The sequence below is a fragment of the Dasypus novemcinctus genome, chromosome 22 (assembly GCF_030445035.2).
Source record: "Dasypus novemcinctus isolate mDasNov1 chromosome 22, mDasNov1.1.hap2, whole genome shotgun sequence".
In the NCBI taxonomy this organism is placed as follows: Eukaryota; Metazoa; Chordata; class Mammalia; order Cingulata; family Dasypodidae; genus Dasypus; species Dasypus novemcinctus.
The window spans coordinates 56,710,714-56,730,920 of record NC_080694.1 but is presented as its reverse complement, the minus strand read 5'-3'; the positions used below and the strand labels follow the sequence as shown (position 1 = coordinate 56,730,920).

The 20,207-nt window shown below is 42.6% G+C and overlaps 1 protein-coding gene across 1 annotated transcript in view; it reads left to right on the top strand.

The window, feature by feature from the left end:
• Positions 1-11,736: 11,736 nt before the first annotated feature.
• The window catches only part of DCDC2 (doublecortin domain containing 2), a 188,265-nt gene continuing 179,794 nt past the window's right edge, over positions 11,737-20,207 (top strand). The window contains exons 1-2 of the mRNA XM_004462055.4: positions 11,737-12,142; positions 17,061-17,115. Coding sequence (XP_004462112.1) covers positions 11,856-12,142; positions 17,061-17,115 — 342 coding nt within the window. The 5' untranslated portion in view covers positions 11,737-11,855. The remainder of the gene's footprint in view (positions 12,143-17,060; positions 17,116-20,207) is intronic.

Genomic DNA, 20,207 nt, shown 5'->3' with positions numbered 1-20,207 from the left:
CCATTTTGCCATTGTTTCTTTACACTTTTACTCCTTTAATTAATCTCACTGGAGTTTTATTAATTTTATCAGCCTTTTCAAAGAACCAACTTTCAGCTTTGTTGATTGTCTCTATGGTATGACTTTTTTTCTTATTTCATTTATTTCTGCTTCTTAAGACAATTTTCTTCCTTTTTTCCTTTATTTTACTATTGTTTTTACAACTTCATAAGATGGTTTGTATTTTTAGCCTTTCTATATCTCTCTATTATCAGAGGTTGGCAAGCTAGGGTCAATGAACAAAATGTGGCCCATTGCTTATTTTTTTAAATAAAATGTTATTGAAATACAGTTACAACCCATTTGTTTATGTTTTGTTTATATCTTCTGTGCTACAATGGCAGAAGTTGTTATAGTGACCTTTTGGACCTCAAAGCCTAAACTATTTATTGTCTGGCACCTTACAGAAAAAGTTTGCTGACCCATTATTAGGTCAAGATCATTAATTGAGACATTCAAATATTCATTGTCCTAACTTTAAAAAAAAAAATCTGGGGGAAGTGGACTTGACCCAGTGGTTAGGGCGTCCGCCTACCACACAGGAGGTCCACGGTTCAAACTCCAGGCCTCCTTGACCCGTGTGAAGCTGGGCCATGTGCAGTGCTGATGCGCGCAAGGAGTGCCCTGCCACATAGGGGTGTCCCCTGCATAGGGGAGCCCCATGAACAAGGAGTGCGCCCCATAAGGAGAGCTGCCCAGCGCCAAAGAAAGTGCAGCCTGCCCAGGAATGGTGCCACACACACTGAGAGCTGACACAGCAAGATGATACAACAAAAAGAGACACAAATTCCTGGTGCCGCTGATACGGATAGAAGCGGTCACAGAAGAACACACAGCGAATGGACACAGAGAGCAGACAACTGTTGGGGGGTGGGAATGGGAGAGAAATAAAAAATAAATCTTTAAAAAATCTGTTTTTTCTGTCAATTATTGAAAGACATTATAAATTACCATTAAAATAGTAGGTTTCTTAATTTGTCTTTGAAGTTCTATTTTGCTTTATTTTGGATATATGATGGTATATGATTAATGCAAATACAAAATTGTGTTATCTTCCTGGTGAATTGAACTCTTCATCATTAGGAGAATATCTTCTTTCTTGATTTAAAGTGTCTGTCTGCTGTTAATATAGCAGTTCTAGCTTTCCCCATGGCTAGTCTTTTTATGGCATATCTGATATATATTTTCCCATTCTTCTGTCTTGAGGTTCTTTTTTTTATTGCAATAAAACTCACCATTTTAACTATGTTAAAATGTATAAGTCAGTGGTTTTTAGTATAGTCACATGTTGTACAGTCATCACTACTATCTAATTCCAGGACATTTTTACTGCTCCATAAAGAATCCCCATCCCTCCCAATTTCCCAATATCCTCATCTTCTGGCAACTACTAATCTACTTTCTGTCCTTATGGATTTGCTTATCCTGGATATTTAATATAAATAGAATCAAACTATATCTGGCCTTTGTATCTGGCTTAATTCACTGAGCATAAAGTTTTCATGGCCCATCCATGTTACAGCATATACTAGTATTTCACTCCCTTTTATGGCTGCACACTATTCCACTGTGTGGCTGTGCCTCACTTTCTTTATCCATTCACCAATGAATTCACCAAAAGTGGACACTTGGGCTGTTTCCACTTTGGACTGTTACGGATAATGCTGCTGTGAACATTCATAAATAAGGTTTGTGCGGACATAAGTTTTCGATCCTCTTGGGTACAGGCATACAAGTAGAATTGCTGGGTCATGTAACTCAGCATGTATATGTAGATATTTTTGAAAAACTGGTAAACTGTATTCCACAGTGGCCACACCATTTTACATTCCCACCAGAAATGTGTGGGGGCTCCAGTTTCTGCACGTCTTTGCCAATACTTGTCATTTTCTGTTTGCATAAATTATGGCCATCCAAGTTGGTGTGAAGTTGTAGCTTCTGTGTTCTTTAGTATCTGGTATGTCCCTTGTAAAAAAGCATAGAGCTGGATTTTTTCTCCCAGTCTAACAATGCTTTTTTTTTACTTAATACATTTAGTACATTTTCTTTAATTGTGATTATTGACCTCCTTGGATTTATTTGATGACAAATTTCGTGCTTTATATATGTTACACTTTAAATTTTTTTTCTTTCTTTGGATTAAAACTATTTTTCTATTTCTTCATTCCACCTTACCCCAGATGGATGCTATATTCAGTATGTGTATTATTTTAAATGTTTGGCTTAGTACATGCATATATAACAGTAGCCCAAGTTTTTATTACTTTTATTCACTTTCAGAAGACAGTCTTATGATTCTTAAACTCTGGTCACCATTTATATGCTATTGTTTTCTAGAATTTTAGTTCTATTTATAGCATAAATCTCACATGTCAGGCATTGTTATTATTGTTTTATGCAGTCATTAAAAATATTTACCACATAGTTACCAGTGTTTTTGTGTCCCATTCCTTTTTGCCCCTCGGACTTACATTCAAGGTCTGGTTTTCTTTTTTCTGCCTATGCTAAGTTTTTTAGAATTTCCTGTAGTGAACTTCTATTGGTGGTAAATGTTCTGATTTTACAATCATTCTTTTTTGAGGTACCCGGGTAGGAGATCGAATCTGGGACCTCATATGTGGGAAACTGGGGGTCACTGACTGAACTACACCAGCTCCCCTGAGTTGGTTTTGTTATTTGTTTGTTTTTTATATTAGGAGGTACTGGGAATCAAACCTGGCACTTGTACATGAGAAGCAGGTGCTCAACCACGTGAGCTACATCTGCTCTCCTGCACTCATTGTTGATAAAGATAATTTTGCGGGGTACAAATTCCACATTGACAATTATTTTCCCAACACATCAAAGATCTTCTTTCACTGTTTTCTGTTGTTGATTTTGAGAAACATGTCATTAAACTAATTGCCTTTCCTTTGTTGATAATTGGTATTTTCCTACTAGCTACTGTTAAGATCTTCTTTTGGTCTATTTTGTATGACAGATTCACTATGATGGCCCTGGGAATTAATTGTTTGTAGTTATCCTCTTTGGGATTCACTTGATTTTCTGCATATGATTTGGACCTTTCAACAATTCAACAATTCAGCTCTTTGAAAAAGGCTCTGCTTCATTTTCCTGCTGCAATTTTAATTAGAGGTATGTTAAATAGTCTTATTTTAGCCTCCAACCTGTCTTTAATATTGTCCATCCATTTATCTGTCTGTGCTGTCTGCTGGATCAATTCTTTGAATATATTTTCTAGTTTAATAATTCTCTCTCTGGATATGACTAATTTGCTCTTTAACCTCTTTGTTGAGTTTTTTGTTACTATTTTTCGTTTTGCATTTTTAGACCTCTTATTTATTATTTTTTAAAACTTTGCTTAGCTTTTTTTTGTTTCTTGCTCCTTATTCATATTTTCAATCATTTCAATTTTTAAAAAACCAATTAAACATAATTATTTTATATTCTGCCTCTGGTCATTCCAATATCTGAAATCTCTGCAGGTCTGATATTTCATTTGTTGTTTTGTTGGGTTCTCATTCCTGCTTTCTTAAAAGTTTACGTTTTTTTTTTACTTCGAGCTCATGTTCTTGGAACTTTGTGGAAATTCTCTGAGGACCAAGTAGAAGGGCTCTTACAGATAGGATTTACGCTGGTCATCTGAGCGCATTTCCAATCCAGAATCTCTTTACATTTAATACTCTGCTTCATATTTTTAAGAACAGAGTTAGTCTTAAAAGCTACCTACTTTTAAGACGAATTACCCTATAATTGCCAGGGAGAAATAGAGCAGTATCCCCACCTTTAGCACAACCCCTCACTTTAGCACAAAGGTAAATAAGGACGTTTCCTTGCTTGACTTGCTCTGTGAAGGGTCATTTCTTGGTCACCATTACACTTCGGTTCCAGAGTCACATTGGGTCCCCTCCTACGCTCTCTGCCTTGGGGAAGCCCTAGACATCAGTCTCCCTCCCTCTGCAGCCACCAAAACAACAGTTCTAGGTCACAGGACGTGGCAGGTATGCCAAGGGTTAAACCTCATTCCAGTGCTTGCTTACCACCCAGGGTTTCTGTGTTCACTGGTGTTTGGTTTTTCTGAATTCCTCCCATTCTTGTGAAATTAGCAAAGTATTGTAAAAGATTTAAACTTTTTTTTAATCGAGTTTTTTTTCCTTTTTTTTTTTTTTAGAAGGAGCATCATTCAGGATATCTAACTCACCATCTTACCGTGTTGTTGCACTATGGATGTTCTCTTTAAAGGATCCTTAAAGACAGATACTATATACAACACACATATTTCCAAACAGCATCTGACACAATGCTGGGCACATCAAAGTAGCTATTCAGACTCCCCACCTCTCCTCAAGGTGCCTTCCTTCTGCCTTCATGCATGTACTGGACTAATTTGTTCAACAAATATTTATTAAACATTGATCTCTACTGTGATGCTAAGTATTGGAACATCCAGGCAAGTTAATATTTCCTTCCGCAGCACAGAGAAAATGGATGCTCTCTGTGTGAACTCTCTTTAAGTTTCCATGCCTCTACCTTTAAAGTTGCCATTTTAACACTGGGATTGCAGATCACACTTTAGTGAACTACTAAGTGTTTTTTGCTGGTAGCAAATGTCTCAACATGAAATTGTATGTGTTTTTCAGAAAAACCTGCAGGTATTTGGTTTATTCCAAATTTAAAAATAAGTAGCAATGGGTTTCTGTGGGTTTTACTTCATAGCAAGAAGCAACATAAAAAAAAAATTCTGCCATAACCCACTGACTGTACTGGGGGAGAGTGTAAACTACAATGTGAACTATAATCCGTGCGATGCAACAGTGCTCCAAACTATATTCACCAAATGCAATGGGTATGCCACAATGATGAAAGAGGTTGTTGATGTGGGAGGAGTGAAGTGGGATGGGGTATGGGGTATGTGGGAACCTCTTATATCTTTCAATGTGTTTGTGATCTGTGTATCTTCAAAAAATACAATAAAAATAAATGCTCATAAAAAAATAAGAGGAGGATTCAGTGTTTACTGTTTCAAGGGGTCGTGATTACACTGAAGAAAGGTGTGCTTAGTATCAGCATGTTGTACTGTTAGGAAAAACCACTCTCCATTATTAAGCATCTCTCACTCTAAATAGGAAAAATGAAGAAGCAGGCGATCACTTTCGTTATTCTTACCTCTTTAGATATGTGACGGTTTACAGAGCAAGCATTCCTGCCTAAGTCCTGAACCAAGACAGGAACATGGAGATGGGGAGAAGCAGAGAGACTTAAGACGTTAACAGGTAAAACCTCCAAGAGTCAGTGATGAGTCGCGCATGAGATGAGGATGATCCCTCTTCCAGTCAATACTGAGCGCTGTTAGTACAGCAACGGAGGTGGGCACCCAGCACAGGCCCCTGGAGGAGAGCTGAGCCGTGGCCAGAACCACCTGACTTAGCTTGACCAGAGGGGCTCAGGGCCCACTGGAAACTGCCAGCGCTGTCCATTGTGCTCCATGAAACCTCGCCTCCCAGCAGGCTGCCATACAAAAACCATCTATGAAGCTGACAATAGCTCTAAGGAAAGCGAGCAGAAGATGTGCTTCATATATACTGCTACTGCCTTGAAAGAATAATGAAGCTCAGTACCCGAGCACAGGGGTAGGAGAGCTGGGCTTCCCAGCACAGGTGCTCTCTCTGCCTACGGCTCTGTAGTTTCTGTTTTAAGGCCAAGTGATTAGTTTTAGAATGGCTTTAGTTACCAAGTACTTTTCTATTTGCTGATATGAAAATATCCTGGCTCCACAGGATATTTTCTGAATCTTTTGAAGTTTTTTCTTAATTTTAATTATGGATATATTTTTTGTGCATTCACTCATCAACAAATTATTAAGTACTTACTATGTGTTCATTACCATGTAGGCACTGGGATATATTTATGCATAAAATGGGCATACTCCTTTCCCTTATGGACTTTATATATATATATATATATATATAAACATTTGGTTGTACAAAGATTAAACATATGCATATCAACACCCCAAAATCAATAGTGTTTCTATACTGAACTTTCAGAAGAAGAAATGAGGAAAAAATGTCATTCACCACAGCAACTAAAGGAATCAGATATGTAGGGATAAATCTAACCAAGGAGGTAGAGGACTTACATACAGAAAACTACAAAACATTGCCAGAAGAAACTAATGAAGACCTAAGTAAATGGAAGGATACTCCCTGCTCATGGATTGGAAGACTATCATTAAGGTGTCAATGCCACCTACAGCAATTTATGTGACTATTATTCAGCTGTAAAAAAGAATGAAGTCCTGATACATATGACATGGATGAACCTTGAAGACATCATGTTGAGTGAAATAAACCAGACACAAAAGGACAAATATTGTATGATGTCACTGATTTTAAATAATTAAAATAAGGAAGCTCTTAGAGTCAGAATCCAGAATATAGGTAGGGGTGGGGTGGAGATAGGGCAGGTAAGGGTTAAAATGCACAGGGTTCCTATTTGGAATGATGGAAATGTTTTGGGAATAGATGGTGATGATAGCAATACAGTATTGTGAATGCAGTTAACAGCACTAAAATATATATCTGAACATGATTTAAAGGGGAAATGTTAGAAGGTATATATGGTAAAAATAATTTTTAAAAATCCATGGAACTACAATACCCAGTGAACCCTAAGTTAAACTATGTACTTTTTTAAAATTTTATTTTATTTTTTTAATTCATTTTTAAAAAAATATTACATTCAAAAAATATGAGATCCCATTCAACCCCACCCCCACCACCCCCCACTCCCCCCACAGCAACACTCTCCCCCATCATCATGACACATCCATTGCACCTGGTAAGTACATCTCTGGGCATCGCTGCACCCCATAGTCAATGGTCCACATCATAGCCCACACTCTCCCACCTTCCATCCAGTGGGCCCTGGGGGGATCTACAATGTCCCGTAATTGTCCGTGAAGCACCACCCAGGACAACTCCACGTCCCGAAAATGCCTCCCCATCTCATCTCTTCCTCCCATTCCCCGCACTCAGTAGCCACCATGGCTACCCTTCCCACACCAATGCCACATTTTCTCTGTGGACATTGGATTGGTTGTGTCCATTGCACATCTATGTCAAGTGGGGGCTTAGATTCCACATGGATACTGGATGCAATCCTCCTGCTTTCAGTTGTAGGCCCTCTAGGCTCCATGGTGTTCTGGTTGACCTTCTTCAACTCCATGTTAGCTGAGTGGGGTAAGTCCAATAAATCAGAGTGTAGGAGCTGAAGTCTTAAACTATGTACTTTAAATAACAGTACAGTTATGAAAACGTACTATGATCAGTTGTAGCAAATGTTCCTCACCAATGCAAGGTGCTGGTGGTGGGGTGGTATATGGGAATCCTGTATTTTATATATGATTGTTCTATACACCTACAACTTTTAAAATTATATAAAAAATAGTAAAAAATCCCCATATGATTGAACAAACATTAAACATAGAATTATATGAAGATTTGCTATTAAACATATAATTGTGCAAAGATAATTAAATCAGTAAGAACTCTGGAGGAAAAATATGTAATATGTGGGAGGCTATTCTGATCGGGGAAGTGGGGTAGAAAAGGTTTCCTGAAGAAGTGACATTCAAGTTGGGACTTGGAGAATAAGGAGTCAAATAAATTGTAACGGGAGGTGGGGGTCAATGAAGCATGTGCAAAGGCATTCAAGGACGTGGAAGGATTAGTCTTGATTTGGGTGGGCCATAGGGAGAGTTGTGTGAGAAGAAATGGGAATAGAGACAACAGGGGCTTTGTAATCAATGTGGATGATCTTGGGTTTTATCTAAAGAAAATTCGGGAGTACCTGAAGAATTTTAAGCTGGGGAGTGACATTGATTGATGGTTTTCAAAGATCTTTCACTCTGTTGTATGCAGAATGGATAGTAGGTGTAGCAGTTTGATATTATTGAAGAATTCCAAAAAGAAATATTGGATTATGCTTGTAATTTGATCTGTACCTGGGCATGAGTGAGTTTAATTAGGGTGTTGAGTCCCCACCCCTTGGTGGGTGGGGACTCCCAGATAAAAGGCATGGCAAAGAACAGAGTTGGGGGTTTCTGATGTTGGAGTTTTGATGTTGGAGTTTGATGCTGAAGACTTAAGCTGGAGCCCTGGGAAGTAAGCTCACAGAGGAAAGAGAAGCCAGCCCAAGGAAGAAAGGAACCTTGAACCCAGAGAGAAGCAAGCCCCAGGAACATAGGAACCCAGGAAGCCTGAACCCTCGCAGACATCAGCAGCCATCTTGCTCCAAATAGACTTTGATGAGGGAAGTAACTTAGGCTTTATGGCCTGGTATCTGTAAGCTCCTACCCAAATACCCTTTATAAAAACCAACCAGTTTCTGGTATTTTGCATCAGCACCCCTTTGGCTGACTAATACATAGGGAAGCAAAACTTGAGACTGAGTGAGCTTTTAGGGGATGCTGGTGCCCCACCAAAATTAGAGTTTGGAGATAAGTGAATTGATCCAGGTAGGTAGAGTTGGTAGAACTTGGTTATTGACCTTTACAAACCTGGGGTGCTATGTAGTCTGGTTTCAGTACAATATCATGTTATAATAACTATCGTTTCACCAGGAAAATATAATTGGAAGTAATTCAGAGCTTTACTTGGACTTGAGGAAGGCCAGGTACCTTGGTGGTATTATTTTTAGTGCTCAGAATCCTCTTTTCCTCTCTCACACTCAATGTTTCTCACACACTCAGGAAGAAGCTTTAAAAACAAAACTCTTTCTTCCCCCTTTCTGTGTGCTCTCAAATGCTTCCCAGCATCTGTCTGAAGGGGCTTCTCGGTCTGTCTTGGCTCCTTATGAGCTGGGCTTGTCTAACCTTCCTGGCTTCTTAAATCTTTCTTCTTCTGCCCATTGTTGGGGATTCTGCACAGGAGAGAAGAGCTCCAGAGCCAATACAGCAAGCAATACTCCTTCTGGCCAGAGAGCAAAAGCAGCGGGAGGGAGAGGGCAAATGGCTGGCCACAGTTACACCAGCTCTGCGAGGAAGAGAAGTGTTTATGTTTCTGCTTTGAGCAAATGGGTAGCAATGGGGGTCTGTTTTGTGGAGATATGGAACACAGGAACAGAGCTTTCAGGAAAACCTGAGATCATTTGACTATTTGGGGTCTGAGCTGCTTTCTTTTTTTTAAGAAGGTACCAGGGATGGAACCCAGGACCCAGGATATGGGAAGCAGGTGTTCACCATTTAGCTACACCCACTCTCTAATGAGTTGATTTCTTCATTTGTTTTGTTTTTAGGAGGTGCCGGAGATTGAACCCAGGACCTCGCACATGAGAAGCAGGCACTCAAGCCCTTGAGGTGCCTCTGCTCCCCTGAGTGGCCTTTTAGATAGCCCAGGGCAGCTGTCCAGGAACAGTGGGGTGCTGGGAGCCACCTAGTCCTGGCTTGTGAGAGCCAATTGTTAACTTTTCAGGAATTCTGCAAGTTGGTTGCTAAACATGGCCTTCTTAAAAATTAACTTGTATAAGCATACAACTGAATAAACTACATTATAAGCAAAGATGATACTCGAAACTCATCACCTCCTGCATTTTACTATTATCTGTGCTCGAGTTATCTCTGTTCTATCAGAACGGGGTGTGCATGCACACCTCTTGCATTCAGTGATGTCAGCTGAGTAGACATCAGCCATGTCTAGAGTGTATAAACTACAGAAATTGCAAATGCTCTGTGTTGAGTCCTTTCTTTCCCCTCACGAGAGCAGGTCGTTAAGCCTTTCTTATCATACTGTCCAGGAGGCAGCTGGATCCATGAGTCTGGGCTCAAAAGAGAAATCTAAGCTGGAGGTCACCACAGCAGGAGGCATCAGACTGTAGGTGCAGGGCCGGTTTCGTGGGAGTGTGACAAGGTACAGCACTGGAAGGTCCCGGTGCTGGCCTTACTGCTCTGTGGTTGCCCATGTGAAATTCTTACGTTTTGAAATCAGAGCCATGCTTTTTCAGTTTGCACTGGGCCTTAGAAATTATATAGCTAGTCCTGTGTAGGTGGTATGGAGTTCGTGGGTCAGGGGGGCAGTTGCTTGATTTACTGCCCTCCATCTCTCAAAGTGTTATTCTGTCTTAGTCACCCACTGATTAGCACATATTCACATTTTCCCCATCCATTCCCTCAACCTGTGTATTCCCTACCACCAGCTCACAGAATTTCCATCTTCTCTTTTCTCTTTGTATTGTTCTCCTCTTTCGCCTTTTGAAAATTGTTAACTCTGAAGGCCTGAATGTACTAAGTGACTTTGATAAAAATATTTCCGCAGGAGATCAAGTTTCCCACAGATTTACTTTTCATGTTGGTATGCCACGGTGGCTAGGAACCCAGTAACTGGAATCAGCCAATGCATGTGGGTGACCTTGGGTCAACGTCTTTGATTTCTCTACGCCTCATTTTCTCATCTGAGAAAAGGATATTTACCTCGGAAGGTTACTCTGAATACCAAATTAGATAGTCTTATGTGAAGCCCATAACATCACGCCTGGCTCGTGGTGAGTTCTCAACTGATGGTCGTTAATATTATTTTTATTCATGTGTGATTGATTGAGGAACACCCAGTAGTGAAGTCTGCACCTGACTCTCGGCGGGAAGATCTTAGGAGAGAGGGAATACTGGCAGACACCAGCTGGAAGCTTTCCTCTTTTTAAGATAATTTCCCTGGTCCCCAAATATGTGTGCCCCAGACTGAATTGGACAAAAGCCCTCTCTTCTGTGATTCATACCGTTCTCAAAGCGCCTCTCCCCCATCTTGCCCCAAAGGCCGGTCTAGGCTGTGCACCACCAGCATGGATGTGGCATCCCGGGCGCAGCCCACCCTGGAGCCATGTGACCCTCTTTGCAGGCAGCAAAAAGTCCCGTTGCAGGCGTGGCGCTAGGCCGAAGGCAGGCTCTCAAAATCGCCGGGCACCCAGCAGGCACCCACTTAAGGGAACGCGCCCGTGGCAATGCCACCCAGCCCATCGCTTCGCCCCCGCTCCCCGCACGTCTTCCGCGCCTCGGCCTCGTGGCAGCCGGCAGAGCCCGAGGGCCGCAGGCGCGCGCGGGGCCCTGTTGCACGCACTCGGCTACCCGCGTGTGACTGCGGTTGCTAGGGAAACGGAGGGACCTGACAACTCCGTCCCCCTATCTCCCCGGGACCAGCGAGGCCCGCAGAGGTAACCGCAGCGGGAGGAAGGGCGCAAGCCGGCCAGGTGCCCCCGCCCGCGCCCGCCCTCGAGGGGCGGCGGGTCCCACCCCGGGGGCGCCTCCCCGCCGCGGCCGCCCCGGGGTCCCCGTCGTCTGCGCCCCGCGCCCTCGGCCCCCGGCGGCGGCCCCCCGCGTCTGCGGCCAGCACTGCGCCGCCGGCAGCTCAGGGTTGCTTTGAACCGGTGCGGACACGCCTGAGCGCCCGCAGCCCGGCTCCCGCTCCAAGTGGGGCGCAGGCAGGAGCTCGGGGGCCAGGCCGCGGGAGGGCGCGCAGAGCCCCCTGCAGAGCGCGGGGTGCGCGCGGCGGCCGTTGGCGGCCTTCCCCCCGGGTGCGGGCCCCGCGCGCGCGCCCCGGCTCCGGGCCCACCTGGATCCCGCCGGGAGCGCGCCGGCAGGTGCGCGGGCAGCGCGCGCGCTGATTGGCTGCGCGGACCCGGGGGAAGCCTTGAACGTCCGCCCGGGGCCCGGCGGCCCGTCGGGTGTGCGCGGGCCGGACGCGGGGCGCACGGCGGCCCCCCGGCGCTCACCCTCGGCCTCCTCCCGTCGCCGTCGCCGCCAGGCGCGGCGCCGCGTCCCCGGGAAGATGAGCGGCGCCCGCTCCAGCCACCTGTCGCAGCCGGTGGTGAAGAGCGTGCTGGTGTACCGCAACGGGGACCCCTTCTTCGCGGGCCGCCGCGTCGTCATCCACGAGAAGAAGGTGTCCAGCTTCGACGTCTTCCTGAAGGAGGTGACGGGCGGCGTCCAGGCGCCCTTCGGGGCCGTCAGGAACATCTACACGCCGCGCAGCGGCCACCGCATCCGCAAGCTCGAGCAGATCCAGAGCGGCGGCAACTACGTGGCCGGCGGCCAGGAGGCCTTCAAGAAACTCAAGTGAGTTGCGGGCGCGGGGCGGGCGTGCGGAGAGGTAGGGGCCACCCCCGCGGCCCCGGCGAGCGAGGGGCTCGGCCGGGCGGCCCCCGGCCCCTGTGCAGCCGGCGAGGAAGTGAGTGGAGAAGGAATTTCACTGCGGGAGCAGTGGGGACAGACTTAGCGTTGGCGTCTGAACAACAGGAATCTTTTTTTTTTTTTTTCCTTTTCTTTCCAGCATCTATCATTATTTAAATTATTGTGAACTTTGATTTCTTTCTTTTTTATTTATTTTGCTTTCTTATTTTCCGAATAAAGCATGCATGTAAGTACAAACTATACCTTCTCCACACAGCCTAGCAGATCGTACTGCACACGCCGCTTCAGAATAACCCAGTGATCAGCCACGTATAGCTCTTTCTCCCCCCAAGTCCTCTGTCCTGAAATAGCTGTCATCTCTTTCAGGCATTGTCACTATATTGGAATTTTTGCTTTAATCCTTCAGGCTTCTGGTGTTGGTGGCTTGCTTTCTTAAAAAAAAAAGTTTTATTTACTTTTAAAAGATACAGAGAGCGCTTTAAAAGAGTCTTCTTAACAAGGTGGGTGACTGATACTTTAGCACTTTGTGTTCCTCTCCCTCCCCTTTTTCTCTCCCCCTCTTTCTTTTTCTTGTAAACTCTTTTAGCTCAATAAAGATTTCCTGAAAATCCCTCTTACTGAGAATATTGTTCTAAGTCTTGGATATTTTATTATCACGAGAGAGAGGAGAAAATTTTCTGCCTTTTCTCCCCCCTCCTCCTCCAGTTTTAAAAACTCTTTGGACCTTTCATTCCAAGTGCAATGTACCAAGCCCGGCTCCTGGGATCCTCCTCCCACGGCTACTAGCATAGCCCTCGGAAAGTTTCTTGCAGGGCCTTCGTTAGTCCAGGTACCTGACGGCTTGACCTTCAAGACCTGGGGTGGCCTGTTGGTGCTTGTCCCAGTTCCTGGGGGCAGTGTGCTTAGTGTGGGCGACCCGTGAATCGGCAGACTTGTGCTTGGATCCCTGAAGGATGGACAAAGCCTGGGATCCCATCCTTGGGAGCTCACAGTCTTAACAGGAGAGGGGCTACCTGCACACTGGTCATTTTAATACAGAGTCAAAGCGAGGAGCACAATTAGAAACGTAGCTAAAGTTCTGTGGAGTTAAGAGGCGGGGGTGGGCGTTAAAGCTCAGGCAGAATTTTATATTCCATAGTTGATTTTTTAATCACTGCTTTTATTGAGGCATATTTCACATACCATGCTATTCATCCATTTCAGGGGTTTTCAGGATATTCACCGAGTTGTGCAGCCATCGCGGCAATCTAATTATACAACGTTTGCAACACCTCAGAAAGAACTCTGTACCCGTTTGCAGGCACTTGCCATTCCTTCCCACCCCCCAACCCTGGGCAACAGCTAATCTCTTTTCCGCCTTTATAAATTTGCCTGTTCAGGATTTTTGCATACCTAGACTCATATAAGATGAAGTCTTTTTGACTGGTTTCTTAGCATCATGTTTTCAAGGTTCATCCACGTTGTAGCGTGCATCAGTACTTCTCTTTATTGAGGAATAATAACCCATGGTCCCATATACCACATTTTGTTTATCCATACATCAGCTGATGGATATTAGGGTTGTTTCACTTTTTAGTTGTTGTGACTAATGCTGCTGTGAGCCTTCATGTTGAAGTTTTTGTGTGGACATATGTTTTCATTTCAATTGGATATGTATCTAGGTGTGGAATTGCTGAGTCACATGGTAACTCTACATTCCATAGTTTTTGAATATAATATATATATATATTTTAAATTCAGCTTGGGCCTCAGGAGCTTTACCATAAGATCTAGGCTTGTGAATTCTATTCTTAACTCTGTATCACTAAGTTTGTCTAAAATCAACCTCCCTTTCCTCTGTTTGTTTAAATTGAGTTCTCTGGGTCCTGCCTTTTGTTATACCAGACATTCTTTTTATGGCAGGTGAAGGATATATTTGGGTTTATTTTTTTTCCTTCCCTGAACTTCCTCTTGAGGGTGCTTTGCTTAACTTAGTAGTAAAGAACAAATTCATATTTGTGTGCTTCAAAGAAACTTAGGGCCTTAAAACCAGAAGACTTGAAACCGAGCTATTTATAGCTCTGTATTCCTGGGTAAATCACCTGACTTAATCAGTTTTCTAATACAGAAAAGGAACATAACCATTTCTACCTCAAAAGTTTGTTTTGAAACGTAAATGCTATGGAAGTGAACTTGTTTTGAAAACACCAAAGAATTATATATATGCAAAGCTCCTCTGTGTCCAGTTCCTTTCATCACACACTTTGTTTTTCATTGAATAATTTCCATGTAAAGTATTTTCATGGTGATGGAAATGTGGTTCAGAGTCTATTAACTGCCTGAAAATATTTAAATCACTTTAGAAACTCATATGCTCTATTGTTTATTTGCCATTACCAACCCAAAGGTAAAAACAGATACAATTCCAAACCAAACTAAAATGCACGTCAATCTTAGCTTTCAAGTATATAGGAGAGGTCACTCTTTATGTGTACAAGTGATTTGCATGCTTACTTTTGCTTTTAATTCACAACAAAAGCTTAGTTTTTTATAACATTGTCCATGGTTGTCAGTTTTCTATGCTGACAGGGGAATAGTTTATTTTATGTGTGCTAAAGTGATAGTATCTATAATTATAATGATAAAAGCCAAGGAGATTTAATGGCTGAATGTATTTGTAGCTCAACACTTCTAAGTTCATATAATAAATGAAGCAATATTTCAGTGGTATTGAGGGTGATTCTTATACTTTCATTTAGACCCTAAATGATTTTGGGGAAGACAACAACAATGAAAACATACATTTCAAATGAAAATTATCAAGTTTCCTCTTGAGTTTCTTTCACTTAAAATTTCCTGAAATGTTTGATCCCATGATCAAACTCCAGGTAACTATTAAGCCTTTATTTTGTGGTGGCAGAATTCTAGAAAGTTTCTTCCGAACTTTCCCTGGACATTTGGGAAGTTGACTCAACTGAATTATTCTTGAAGATATCAGATCACTTTCCTGCGCATGATGATGTCTTGCTTTGCTTTGTAGTTTAAAAATGACTATTTACTGAAGCCCAGATGTTATTGGTTACAATATGTAAAACACAATCGTATCTTATTTTATTACCAGTCCTCTTCCACCTGCTTTAGTGAAGTCAAACTTGACTTCAAGTCAAAATCGACTTGACAGTGCCACTCAAACTTGAGTGTGCACACACATCACTTGGGAATCTTGTTGGACGGCAGGTTTGAATTCTGCATACCTGGGGTAGGGCCTGGTTTTTCTGCATTTCTAACTAGTTCCGAGGTGATGCCCATGTCACACGTTCCACCTCGTAATCACCAATCTTTGTTTTTTGCTGCGTGGGGATCACCGAGGGCCTCACCAGTAAGTGAAAAGTCTTGGACTTGACATTCTCTTCAAGGTCGAACCATCCTAAAAGCACCACCCTGCCATCAACTCTGCCCGGTGGTTCCCAGGTGCGTCTTGCATCTTAGGAGCATTTGCATGTTGATTCCCTTGCAGCGGAGCTTTAGTCCCCTCACATTTACTTTTTGGGACTTCTGCCAAACCCTTATGCTCTTCTGATTGCCCTTCGACCCCATGCATGTCTTGGGTCACCCAATGCTTGGAAGAGCTCTGCCCTGGGCCGGTGTGCCCCAAAGACCATGTGGCCACTAAGGCCCCATCGTGCCTGATCTCCCAGGCTCTGTGCAAAGAATTAACCTGTTGCCTGTGAGTTTCTCTAGCCTCGTTTCTAGTAGTCTCATACTTACACAGTTAGAATGTCTTGAGATTTAAACAGAAAACATCCTTGCAGATTCACAAATGAGCCATTTTATTGCCACGACAGAAGGAGTATTTGCACTGTTTTATGTAAACATTTTGTGTGGGAGAAATGGGTGATCATTTCCAGAGGTATGGATTTAACTAAAACCTTCTATCCAAAAAAGCAAACCACCTTCCAATAGCCAAAAGCCAAAATTAATTCCAATATAAACTTTTTTTTTGGCAACTCAGCAGTTATAGTAGTTTAGGTAAGGATCAATTTATACACACATATAGAAATTGGGAGCTAGGTTTATATTTATAGAGATTTTTATTTATTTGTTAAGTTGAAATGTTTATTTATTACCTTCTATGTATGAGGTATAATACAAGAGACCATATAAATCTGGAAGGAGTACACAGTGATGGACTTCCAGTTTAAGTTCACAAAGTATGAAGTTTTCAGATTGTGCTTACGTTACAGCTGAAGAATGTTCACTAGTTAGTATCTGCAGCAAATGGTAATGGAATAGTAGGGATCTCCAGGGGTTAACCAAACGACTCATTGGTCTCTTAGCTGAATCAATACCAAAACCACCCCATATGGCTGAGCATTTCTGTATCATTAAAGTGTTCTCATAGGGAAAAAGATTTCCTAGCCTTTCCCAGCAGTTACCCTCATGCACACTATCACTGCTTTCTTTGCTTTATTTGATTTAAAATCAGTTAACGGGTCTGTTAAACAGCTTGAGTGGCAAACCAATCTCTACATCAAATTCATATATGAATTAGAAATGCAATATATATAGTGAGTACCCGTAGTAGGTAAAAAAACAAAATGTTTCCTAATAGAAGTATGTATTTCTAAGATTTCTGTTCCTTTGAAATTTTATATAAATACGGCTCAGTTCTGGTTGGGGATGCTGACAGCAGTTCTTGCTGCTAGCATTTTTTTAAATGAGAAGCTATTGATTTTTGCTTTAGGCTTAAGTATTTCCTATGGCTTGCTTTAATTTTTAGTATTTTTTAGGAAGAAATTGATATAACCGACTCAGAAGTTATGAAAGCAACCTGATTGTTCTTTTTCTCTTTTTCTTCCCCCAGTTACTTGGACATCGGGGAAACCAAGAAAAGACCAATGGAGCTTGCCAATACAGAGGTAATGTGAATAATATTTTGCAGGTTCAAATAAAGAACAGTGCCATTCTTGTGTTTTAACTGTGTGTCTTAGAGATTTGGTGGCATTCTCATCATAAGTGATGAGTTTTCTAATTTAGACATTATATATTTTAAGTAAAGGTGACCCTTTCTTTGGATAAGTATCAGAAACGAAGAGACCATGACATGTAGGATCAAAAGCAACGTGTTCATATTTTCCCGTTTTCTAGCCAAGTGTTCTCTGGTTGAAATCCATAGAGATTTTCCCTGGAAAGTGCAAAGAGACTGAGCATTGTTATATAAGTCTTTACCAGCACTGCATCCCCTGTCCTAATCTGCTTCTGACAGCCCAGGGTTTGAAACCAGGGTCACCCCGGGTGCCTCAGCCGTTCTGTATGTGCAGGGAAACACCCCCCATTTCAGCTGGCATCCAAGTTCTCTCCAACGTTGTCAGTGAAAGCTTGCATGGAGGCTGCAAATAAGTCTTGTGAAGTAGACATCCTGAACACCACATTCCACGTAGTTTCTGAAACCCTAATGGAATTTTCAGGTATCTTTTAGCTCGTTATTGCTTAGTGTGTAGATGAAGCCAACATTAGAAACAAAGTTAAGGGAGCGGCCTTAAATGGCCCAGGGAGACAGAGTTGGAAAATTATAGTTCGACCCAGACCAAGACTCTGCTCAGCAGCCCAGGCTGCCCCTCTTCCCATTTTCACTTCCTGTGGGGAGAAACGACTGACAGGATAAGCAGTTTTTCTCGTTTGTAGTCCAGATCTCCAGAGAGGCTCTCCTCAGCTCTCAGCATTTCTTCTCACATTGTGCTTATGCCCAATAGGACCAAAGAGGTCTTTCTAGAAAGGAAACGCACATAAGAAGAAGTCTAATTGTGCAGTCCTTGAAGGAGGTGGGGTTAAATTCATTACTGCAATTATTTGTTGAAAGAGCAGCTATTCCCAGACATTGTTTAAAGTAATTAATATTCTTGTTTCTATTTTGAATGCCAATGTTGGGCAAATTGTTCATGAAAGTAACAGACGTCACTTAAAGTGAACAGAGGTAGAGATTTTTCAGGTTGTGTTTATGTTATAGCTAAGAAACGACCACCAGTTAATAGCTATAGCAAGGAGTAACAAAGGACAGATTAGTGAATTAGCAATATCACTTGTTTGAAGTAGGCGTCTATGCACGTTTTTGGTGCAAACCTGTATTTCTGCAATAGAATTCAACATGTGTGAATTCCTTAAAAGTGTGAGAACAGCATCTTTATTGTGGATTCCACTGTCTTTGGTGAAGACATCTTTGCCTGGCAAAGTGCAATAGGTATACAACAAACTTAACGAATATACTTTTTTCTTAAAAGATGAAGAAATGGAAAACATTCACAAGGGCTCATCAATTACATTTGCTAATTGTTCTCTCACTTTGGGGGCAGTAGCTGTTGTTTCCTCTTCATCCGGGCCTATGCAGGAGTCACACAGACAAATTCTGACTTATAAATGTGCATCTTACATGTGAAAGACTCACCCTGACCCTCCAAATAGAAGATTGCACCTCTTCTGCCCTAGTTATCCCTGGTAATTTCTTCCCACCTCTTCCTCTTGCCTTGTGCATGCCTGATTATTTTGCTGTTCACATCTGGGTGGGAAGTCTCAAATACTTTAAAAATCTTCATGGCCCCTGCCTGTTTAGATTTTATTTCAGGGGTGAAATTAGTGTGATTCATTTATTGCCTCTCTAGTGTAATTTGGAGTTGTGTTTAATGAAAGCTGTTGATTCAACAAGCGTTTATTGTGTGCCAGGCTTTGTACTTCTGAGGGGGAGACCAAATGCACGTGGTCCCTGTCCTCCTGGAGCTTACTGCTTTGGGTCTTCTTTGCCTGGCATGTGTTGATTTTTACCCTATGCCATTGGTCTTTTTTGGAGAACTTGGTGTAAGGCAGATTTCTTTGGTTCAGTAACTATAACAGTTTTGTTTTTTTTTTGAGGTCCCAGGGCCGTAGTTTGAATCTGGGACCTCGAATGTGGGAAGCCAGCGCTCAACTGCTGAACTACATTGGCTTCCCTGAATTGGTTTTCTTGCTTGTTTGTTTTTATTTTTAGGAGGTACTGGGAATTGAACCCAGGACCTTCCGTGTGGGAGGCAGGTGCTCAACCACGCAAGCTGCATCTGCTCCCTCAACCTTTTTTTTTAACTTTATTATTGCGAATGGGTCAGAGGGATAATGGGACTAATTTCCCAGGAATTAAGGTTTTATCATCCAATTTTCCTTGAATTATAAATACCTCAGATACTAGTTATAAACTGTTTAACAGCTGAGGTTGTCCTCTTTATGATCAGGATATAATTGGTTTCAGCCTGCATTCCATAGCCTTTGGAATGTCCAGTGTTCTTCCCAAGATTTCTGTGAATTCCTGCAGGGATTATTATCTTATACTCACCTCCTCTTCTGAGCTTCAGCTTCCAAAATAGTGATTGAGTTAATGGACCGACTTGTCCCCTTTTGTAGGGTGTTGCTGTTTAAGAGCCCATCAACCCAGAGATGAAATCTTCCATTGATGTCCACACAAATACCCCAGTCTCACAACTTCACGTGTAGTAAAATTCGTAGAAATGGAGTAGGGGTACGGAGGTTATGCAGAAGTGCCCACAACTTACAAGTTACTACCAGACCTTCCCATTCTTCAAAGGACCTTGGTCTTGCATGCCAGTCCGGGCTCCAGCCTTTGGCCTTGCTTCTTGGCCCCTCTCTTTTCTCTCTCTCCTCTGCTCTCTTCTCTGCTCTATCCATACTGCAAGTTCCTATTGATTTCTTTTTTAAAGAAATTGTTATTACCCCCCGCCCTTGCTGCTTGCTCTCGCTGTCTATACTCTGTGCCCATTCACCGTGCATTCTTCTGTGTCTGCTTGTCTTTTCTTTAGGAGGCACCAGGAACCAATCCCAGGACCTTCCGGTATAAGAAAGAAGCACTCAATTGCTTGAGCCCCCTCAGCTCCCTGGTCTGTTGTGTCTCTCATTGTCTCTTCTCTGCATCTCTCTTTGTTACATCATTTTGCTGCGCTAGCTCTCTGTGGCCCAGGCTGTCAGTTCTCCA